We start from the raw sequence: 10,000 nt of genomic DNA on the forward strand, positions 1-10,000 counted from the left end.
TCTGAAAAGTACCAGCCCATAAATCTCTTAGAGATGAAGGCTGCCTGTCTGGCCCTTCATCAGTTCCAACAGTTCCTGGTGGACCACTCGGTGGTGTTGATAAGCGACAATAGCACAGTAGTGGCCTACATCAACAAACAAGGCGGTACTTTTTCTCAGCCCCTATCCCATCTGGCAGTAGAGATCCTGAGATTGGCAGAAGACAACTCAGTGAACCTATCAGCTGGCTTCATTTCAGGCAAGAGGAATATGCTCGCGGACAACCTGAGGAGAACAATTCAGATAGTGGCCTCCGAGTGATCTTTGAATCATCCAGTAGCCAACAAAGTCCAGACTTTGTGGGGATCCCCAACTGTGGACTTGTTTGCAATGTCCCTGAATTTCAGGCTCCCGCTGTACTACTCCCCAGTCCCGGACCTCAAGGCTCTCTGGCAAGATGCAATCCAACAATGATGGGACAACATCGACGTTACACCTTTCCCCTGTTCTGTCTGATGAAAAGAATATTCAGCGAAACCTGAACATCGGTCAATCTCTCGATGACCTCCATAGCTCAGCTATGGCATCACACAGAATGGTTCCCTGACCTTCTGCAGCTCATGATATAGCTTCCAAGAGAGCTCCCTCCGCGACACGATCTACTCGGACAGCCACATGCCCACATCTTACACAAAGCCACAGCCTTGGTATGACTTCATGCCTGGAGATTATCCAGCACCTCCTCACTCAAGAGAGGATTTTTGCTGCAAGTTGCGAAGGGGATGGCTGGACATATGCGAAGATCATCAGCATCAGTCTACCAGGCAAAGTGGAATGTCTTCTGTGATTGGTGTCGTGGAAGGGGTATCTCTCCCCTTGATGCCACTATTCCAGCAATAGCGGAATGCATCTGCGGGAGGAAATGCTCCTCTTGGTTTTGTCAGTGAAAAGTCACCGCTCAGCCTTGAGTCTCGACTTTAAGCTGAAATGAGTAGATATTTCCTCTTCGCTGGAACTTTCTCTCATATGAAGTTATGAACTTACCTGTTCCCAGTTGGAAGTGAGACCTCCTCCGTGGAACATGGTTCTGGTCCTTTAGTTCCTGAATGGGCCTCCCTACGAACCATTACGCCAAGCAACAGATTGCCATGTAACTGAAGACGTTTTTACTCCCCTTGGCTTTGTCCAAAGTGTTTAGTAAATTTCATGGTCTGTCGTATGACATCATCCATTCAAGGGGATGGGGATTAATTGATTGATTGATTAGGAGTTTTCGGGTATCCTGACATCTATCAAGGGGATGGGGAAAGGTAAGCCTCCACTTTGTCCCTGAGTCTATTGCAAAGACTCAAAATGTGGGGATAGCGGATCCTAGAATCGATTCTTTCCGGATAACGAGACAATATTCTTTAACCTATAACCCAGATCAACTGTTACTATGCCCAGTAAGGAGTTTGAGGTATTATCTCAAAAGGACATCTGCAGCTCGCCCTTGAATGCCAGCACTCTTCGTCAGCACGGGAAAGATCAAGAGGAGGATCACGAAAAACATTGTCTCTGCCTGTATTTGCAAGGTCATTGACCTGGTATTGTATCCCGATCCTCCTCCGACACGTCAACCTGGAGCACATGACGTCAGGGACATTCCTACGTCTCTGGTGCTCAAATGAAACAACTCTGCGGCGCAGGTTCTACAAGCGGGGGTGTGGAAGAATCAGACGACCTTCATCGCCCTCTACCTGCAAGACGTAACCCACAGAGCATGGAAACATTTTCCATTGGTCCTGTGGTGGCTGCACAACAATGGATTTGACACCTCAAGCTCCTTGATGGACAAGTAGCAGGAGGTTTAGGGTATGGGTTACCCAGTTTTAGCTTGAGTGAATGGTTAAGAAAGACTGGCTCTTTCTTTTCTTCCTTCTGCCCTCTCTTGGCGAAATCAGCATTCAGGGTCCTCTGCAAAGCTGACCTCAACTAACTGCAGGTAAACCATTGTTCTCTTGTGTAACCTGGTCAATACTGTTACGTTCCCATATCCTATCGAGGGGGGTATTTGGTATGTCATGGTGGCCTCAGATGATTCCTATGACTTGGAAGATTTCTCACCTTGACAGTCACATTGCTAGTATCACAAACACACACTTGTGTAGGCTGCAAACCATGCATAGCAAGGTTTTAGCAAAGTGTAGGGTTTCCACCTACTATGTGCTAACACACACAGAGGAAAATCCCTAGGTTAACGACAAAAAGCCAGATTGGCAGGGACTACCACCCTCCTAATGGGCGAGTCAACCCCTGTAAATAGCGTTGGTTTGTATTTTAGTTAGTCAGCCCCTATAAATAGTGTTGGTTTGTAATTTAGTTATGGAACAAATGACATTTGGAAAAAATTTGTGTTTTTCCTGGCAATGCAGGCCTGTAGCTATTTATACAAATTGGCCCGCCATCACCAGTCCCCCTTGAAATCCTACCTCCAAGCAAAGTAAGGTTCACAGCCCAGGTCTGTGAGTGGGAAAGGTAGTTACTACCCCCACAACCCACTAACTAGGGGGTGTGTGGTTAATCCTTGCTAAGGGTCTAATGACTCGTCTTTCAGCTTCTCTGAAAATATTACAAATTACCGTATTTTAACGGCCTATAGGACACACTTTTTTCCCAAAATTTTGGCTGGAAAAATTGCCATGCGTTTTATACATCGTAGGTAAAGTTTAAGACCTACAGTAGGCTTAGGCTAATCTAACCCAGCTTACGCTCGATACTTTTACTTGCACTAAACTCCATGCATCCTTATTTTATTTATTGCTGGTATTATTGTATTATTACCAGTTGTTTAAAAATGAATTCATTAAAATGAAAGCCATTTAAATTGAAATGCTATTGCTTTTGTTTATAAACATCAGCTGACAAAATTTAAAGAGTTATGGTTGCATTCTCAGCAATCTTTTAACTTTTTCTTCCATTAGCCTTTGATAATTTTAATGGTATCTTCAATAACGGTAGTAATCAAATTTAGTTTAGCATATTTATTTTTCATTAAAGATCCACGATTCTAATTATCCTCAATCTTTCTCCAATCAAGCACCATCTTCTCTGTCACATCATACTGTTATTAGCGGTACTGTACTTTATTATTGTTGACTAGACACAGAGAAAATGGCTTTTCTGTTATGCGACGTGTAAAAATCTTTAGGAACATGGCAAGTAAAATATTTGTAATAACATCTTTACTAAAAGCTCTTAGTATTGTTAGCTATCACTCGAATGTGTAAATGCGTTTTTGTTCCGTAACTGAAATACAAACCTACACTATTTATTAGGGGTTATTACTTTTAACGAAGTTGAAGGACGAGCCATTAAAATTTTGAACGAGGGTTAACTACCTATTCCGCTAGTTAGGTGGGGTAGGCTGGGGTAGCTTGCTGCCTCTCCCGCTCACACCTGTGATTTAGCTAACTTTGCTTTTGGCTTGGATGGTGAACGGTTGTTGCCGTTCTTCATCCTCGCCTATTTTGGAGCCATTAATTGCTTTCTCTTTGATTAGTGTGTGTGTTGACTTCTGCCGACCATTCGTACCTGGCCTGGACTTGAAGGCCATCCCTGCGGTACAATTAATTATGGTTTATGTGAAAAAATCATTGTTTAATGTTAGAAAAAAAAAAAGCTAACAAATTGTCAATTTTATTTGTTTCAGTATTTTTGTTAACCATCATGTGGCCCCCGAAAAAACGACTTGATCTGTTATTGTGTCTTTTAACAGGTAATGACAGCAAGACCCTACCCCCAGTAGGGAGACAAGTAGAGGTACTAGAATAGAAGTAACATTGTATAATCCTGCACCTGTTTACGTCACTGGTCCGCCTGGTGAAGACTATCAAAAGCAGGTACCTGTGTAAAGTATCTGACTTAATGAACTATGGAGATCTTGTTTAAGGTAGGCGGCGAGAGTGATTTGGACTCCCCTCTGCTTTTGAAAGTGATATGGACTTAAGCTGGTGAACACAGTTTCTAGTTTTCTAATGTGGGTAATTCTTAGGATATTAGTGCAGTGGACACTTCAGTGGAAGAAAACTTTTTGGCCAGACTCTGTTCACTCGCTCTGTGGATCTTGAACTGTAATGTGGTGGGTTTCTCCATTAAGCTTGACGATTTCTTGTGCCGCCAGCTGGAAACTTTGAAAATGATTGCAGAATAATTTTTGGAAGTTACTATACGGTATTTGATAGTCTATTTAGCCGTCCCCTCCGGGGGTAACAGTGAGGATTGTAAGCTTTGTTTTTTTATTACAATATTTTTGTCTTTCTAATGTAGAGTCCGGTCCGATGTACAACCTTGTTTTATAATCCCTTTGATCTTGACGCAACTTCATTCAAATTACATTTAAGTTTAGTCCAAATAGATACACTGTTAGGTGGGCCTTTATTTATACTTGTATATGCAAATAAAACTTTTAGAGGATTGATTCCTATGAGGTTCTGCCTGCATATATCTATGTCTCTGCTTATGTTTTTTGAAGACCTGACTTTTCATACTACAGTTTTGTATTTTGTTCTCTCAGGAATGAAATAAACTTATTTTTCCCATTTTCTTATAAACTGTAAGTTTTATTTTTGCCCTGAAATGTCCCCTTCTCAGCCACCATTCTAGATTTAATTAAATTGGACTCCATGCATGTTAGTAACAAGTGGGATGGCTTACCTATGAATAATATTAAGCAATTTCAGTTCTAGCAGGGTCCCCTTGCCCAATATAAATTCAATAATAATAATGTAGAAACAAAGGAAAATTAATGTACTTTCCAATGATATACTGTTATGTTTTCTTATTGTTTTATTAGTCTGATATGTGTTTGAAGACAGACATCGGCAAAGATGGGGATTTAAGGTTGTCTCAACCTGGCACAATTTTTGCCCACAACTACTAAATGCCACACATTTTTAAAGTGTGTTCCTGGCCATTTCATATATCCCAAAGATCACTTTAATGGAAAAAATTACTTAAGAAAAGTATATCTTTTACTGCAAAGTCTGGCCTTATTTTGGGCTACTGGTTCCCTAAGAATATTTAGTGAACAAAGGATTTTCTTTGTGTAAGGAAAAGTCTAACCCTGCATTCTATAATTTACGCTGTCCATTTCAACCCTTTGCCCTCAGCCTGAGTCTTAAGGTTGAAAGTACCAATCCCACTGACTGGCGGTTGATGGTGCGGGGAAGCCCCTTCCCCGCACCATCAGATGGTAGTTATAACTACCTCATTAATGATTCATTGGTCATTCCAGCTTGCACTGAAATCATACTGTTAATTAAAGGGCTTACCTTTTATACAGCTAGTAAAAATAATACTTCAACTGAGAACATCAGCCCTTTAAAATCAAACTTCCCATCTCAACCACCCCTGTCAGTTCTTAATCAAAGGTCAAAAGTGAAGAGTTTTGACTGGAAAGCACTTGGGGCTACTTGTCCTCACGCCACACCTGTCATTGACTACCTTGTTTATGAATCAACATCCATTCTAGCTCTGCTGAAAACATTCTCTTTTAAAGGACTCAGGTTTGTATTGCTAGGATACAATGCCAGAATATTTTATTTGTTTATTTTGGGAAGGGTATTTTAGGTGAATAAATCTGTACTGTGTACCCAGTGTAACTGATAGTCTCAAAAGGGGTGATCTGCATTGTGGTATAGGTAAAGGTGTGGGAAGGGGTTTTTAGATGCCTAAAATGTACAACAAGCACAAATATAAATGACAAGTGAATAGAGTCTTGATTGCTTATATAGAAAAATTGCTGTTTATTTTGTAAAGTCCTATTGTTTAAGAAAACTCAAACATATCCATCTTTCCCTTTTTCAATGATAGTTGTTCTCTATTATTTCAGACTTTTCATTCCAAAGGAAATAATCATCCAACTCTTGTGGCAAGATTGTGTAAACTGCTGGAGATATCGGCAAGAGATACAGGACTGGGAATAGGGAAAAAGGGTCCATTTTGGTTCATGTTTTAAGACATTAATGTTAAGTATGGTGTCTCGTAATAGGTAGTTTAGCATTAACTTTTACTTTGTTGGCTGTTGAAGGTAATATTGAAGAGAATGTCATCTTGTGACAGGGATAAGATGATGAATTCTAAATCAATAGAAATTCTAATGAAAAGCGAAAGTGAAGATTCATCTTCACTCTCTGCAGTCAAGCTGGAAAATAATGATTTAGTTGAAAATGATTCGCTTTTTGTTGATGGCTGTCTTTTCATAGAACCAGAAATAGAAATCAAAACTGAGCCAGAAATATTTGAGACAAGCGACAGTGACATGAAATATTCTTACGACTATGATGTATCAATGAGTGAGGAGGATTTACAAAACTGCCAAAAGAAATCCAACAAAGAGGATGAAAGTGTAAATACCTATTTATGGACGGAAGTAGGTTTGAAAGAAGTAGGTTGCAAAGGGGAAGTTAACGAAGAGATAAATAAAAAAAAGGAGAAAATTGAAAATAGTGACTGTGACACGCATCTATGTCGGAAAAATTATTCCACAACTGACAATGATGCTAGTATGAAAAAGAATGATGGGAAACAATTTAGTGGAATAGTTAACCTCAACACTCACATGCTCATTGACACTGGAGACCAGTTTGTATGTAATGAATGTGGCAAAATGTTTTCTGAGCAAAGTGATCTCATAGTACATCGTAGAATTCATACTGTGGAGGAGCCATTCAAGTGCAATGTCTGTGACAAAACATTTTCCCAGAGTTGTGATCTCACAAAACATTGTAGAATTCACACTGGCGAGAGGCCATTTAAATGCAATGCATGTGACAAAGCATTTTCTCAGAGAAGTAATCTCACAAAACATTATAAAAATCACACTGGCGAGAAGCCATTCAAGTGCAATGTGTGTGACAAAGCATTTTCACAGAGAAGAGATCTCACAAACCATTTTAGAATTCACACTAGGGAGAAGCCATTCGAGTGCACTGTCTGTGGCAAAGCATTTTCTCAGGGAGGTAATCTCAAAAAACATTATAGAATTCACACTGGGGAGAAGCCATTCAAGTGCAGTGTTTGTGACCAAGCATTTTCTCAGAGAAGTCATCTCATAACACATTTTAGAATTCACACAACAGAGAAGCCATTCAAATGCACTATCTGTGACAAAGCATTTTCTCAGAGAGCTGATCTCACAAAACATTTTAGAATTCACACTGGAGAGAAGCCATTCAAGTGCAGTGTCTGTGACAAAGCATTTTCTCAGAGAACTAATCTCACAAATCATTATAGTATTCACACTGGGAATAGGCCATTTAAGTGCAGTGTCTGTGACAAAGCATTTTCTCAGAAAAGTGATCTCACAAAACATTATAGAATACACACTGGCGAGAAACCTTTCAAGTGCAATGTCTGTGACAAAGCATTTTCTCAGAAAAGTTATCTGAGAAGTCATCATAGCACTCACAAGTTGCCTAAGCATAAATGAAGTGCGATTGCTGCAATCAAGGAAATGGTAATCCTCCTGAAAAGGTCAACAAGGAAACGGTAACCATCTTGAAAAGATCCCTCGGATACAAGGTTAGTGGAGTGTAGAGGTGCAACCATAGACCCAGGCTGGGGTCCATTGCACCCCTGATATAAATTGAAACAGAATAAGCTAATAAGACAAAGGAGTAAACCATTCAAGTGCAATGTCAATGACAAAGTATATTTCAGAGAAGTGATATCACAAAACATTATAGAAAGCAAGAAAAAAATTTCCTAGGAAATTTATCTTCAAGACAACAGTATTCCCCAATGATATAAAGTGGAAACAATTAAGGTAATAAGACAAAGAGGGAATACCTTCAGGCGATACCAAGTTGCCCAAGCATAATTGAGGTGCAGATTTCTTCCATCAAGGGAACAGTGACCATCTTCAAAAAAACCCTCTGAGGCAAGGCTAGTGTAGCATAGAGGTGCAACCATAGACCCCAGGCTGTGATCCATTGCACCACTGATGTAAATTGAAACCAGTTAAGGTATTAAGAGAAAGAGGGAATAACCATTCAGGTGTAATGTCTGTGGCAAAAGTATATAATATTGCACAGCATATAAAGATATGTGCAGGAGGGAAGTTGGAAGAAAATGGGGAAGTCATAAAATTATTTTAAAAAGAGGAGAAAGTTTTAACAAAAAGATTGAATGGCCATGCTAGCTAAACCAAGTGAAATTACACTTAATTAATTTATTATTTTGCTGAAATTATTTTCCTTTTAGCTTTTGATTTTTGTATTGGTGTTAATATCAATACAAACACTAAGAAAAACACATTACCTCTTTGATAAAAGTTTAGCCCCTTAAATATGAGGTTCCGGATCCACTATTCAAGCTGTATATTAGATTTCTCACCATCAGATATACTTGTTCACTCTATTATAACCTACATTTTCATGTTTATTTGTTTTACTGCTGCTTACAGAACAAATTTTTCAAAAGTTTGCTATATTTTCCATTATATTTTCCTCTAAAGAACCAAAAGTATTTTCCATTCATTGTGAAGGCATTATAGAATATTTTTTTTCAGAAATTTGTTTATATCATTTTCTTTAATGGTAAAGCTCTGTGATTTTGTGTAGAAAAAAAAAAAACTTTTATTGAAGTGACTATGATATTCCATAATAATTCCACGATAAATAGCCGTTTAAAAATATAAAACTACTCATCAGTAATAATGGATTTTACATTGTACAGAAATGTAATGAAAATATCCATTTGTCTCCTTTGACATAAGAAGCATTCTATAATGTATGATTATAAGGTGTGGTAAAGCACTGAGATTTTATGTAATAAAAACTTTTATTTTCATTGAAGTGACTATGTTATTCCACAATTCCATGATAAGTAGCCGTTGAAAGGTATAGATCTACTCGTCAGTAATAATGGAGTTTACATTATAAAGAAATGTAATGTAAAGCTCCATTTGCTTCCTTTGACCCAAAAAATATTCTATAATGTATAATTTATAAGGTATACGATAAAAAAAAAACTAACGACAAAAGAAACATTTCTGGCCCCGAGAGAGAGATGTAATATAAATTTAGTACATAAGGTTTGTTCCTTCTTCTGTCATTCCACCTTGCGTGTGACTGTCACTATGAACTGGATCATTCCTGTTATTGATATTTCACAGTCTTGGAAATACAGTAGAGACGACACATGTAAAAACATGACAAATACTAATATGAAATATATAAGGCATGAAGAATAAATTATTTTGAAGAAATTATAGTTGAGAGAAAAGAATATGAAATAGAAGAAAACAAATCTCGTGTGTCATATTACGGGTAAAATGTTTTACTTATGTTATGGCTGGGACTTGTGGGAGTCAGAGGCTGAAAATTGAAGACCACTATGTAGTAATGTTTGTGTGATTTGAACACATTGTATGTATGCCAACATAAAAGTACTCTAAAGTAGACCTTACATAATCGTCAATAACGACTAGAATCGCAAGTATTTTGGTTGGTGGTGGGTTGAGATGTGAGGAACCTTACTGGTCTCAGATGGGGGTGCCAGGGGGATTGAGTAATGCCTCGGGTAGGGAATGTCACCATTGGCTAAAGATTGTGGTGTGATTCTACTATGGTAACATAAAAACAGACTAAAATGGCTCTTACACAATCAGATATAATGGCTAGAATCCCAAAGACTTCGTTGGTTGACTAGAGAAAGGAGGAGGATGGGCTAATATTAGGGAGAGGATGATATTTTTTAGTGGAAATTCTCGATTGTGAAATGTGTATCCAATACTCTTTTGTAGAATATATGAGTTATACCAGAAATTTAAACATCTTTTGTTTTTTAATTGTTGCTTAGTTTGTAATAATGATAATGATGTATCCGGACGTCACCGTCTGTATCACTAGGCACAATTTGACTCATAACACCGTCATCATAACTAAGGGGTTAAGAATTGCTGTTAGTGTAAAGCCCCCATATATGCACAGTTTTAACTGACAGGCCGTCTGCAATGACAGCCCTACCGGACACCAAC

At 38.5% G+C, this 10,000-nt stretch overlaps 1 protein-coding gene across 5 annotated transcripts in view; it reads left to right on the forward strand.

Moving 5' to 3' along the window:
- Window positions 1-8,444, forward strand: part of LOC137625259 (zinc finger protein 271-like) — a 200,054-nt gene extending 191,610 nt beyond the window's left edge. For 2 of the 5 annotated variants that reach the window (XM_068356052.1, XM_068356054.1), the window contains exons 3-4: window positions 3,737-3,910; window positions 5,852-8,444. In XM_068356052.1, the coding sequence (XP_068212153.1) occupies window positions 6,065-7,450 (1,386 nt within the window). In that variant the 5' untranslated portion in view covers window positions 3,737-3,910; window positions 5,852-6,064 and the 3' untranslated portion in view covers window positions 7,451-8,444. The remainder of the gene's footprint in view (window positions 1-3,736; window positions 3,911-5,851) is intronic. The other 3 variants (XM_068356051.1, XM_068356055.1, XM_068356053.1) reach the window with 2 other exon arrangements.
- Window positions 8,445-10,000: the final 1,556 nt, after the last annotated feature.

Source organism: Palaemon carinicauda, chromosome 32 (genome assembly GCF_036898095.1).
Source record: "Palaemon carinicauda isolate YSFRI2023 chromosome 32, ASM3689809v2, whole genome shotgun sequence".
Lineage (NCBI taxonomy): Eukaryota > Metazoa > Arthropoda > Malacostraca > Decapoda > Palaemonidae > Palaemon > Palaemon carinicauda.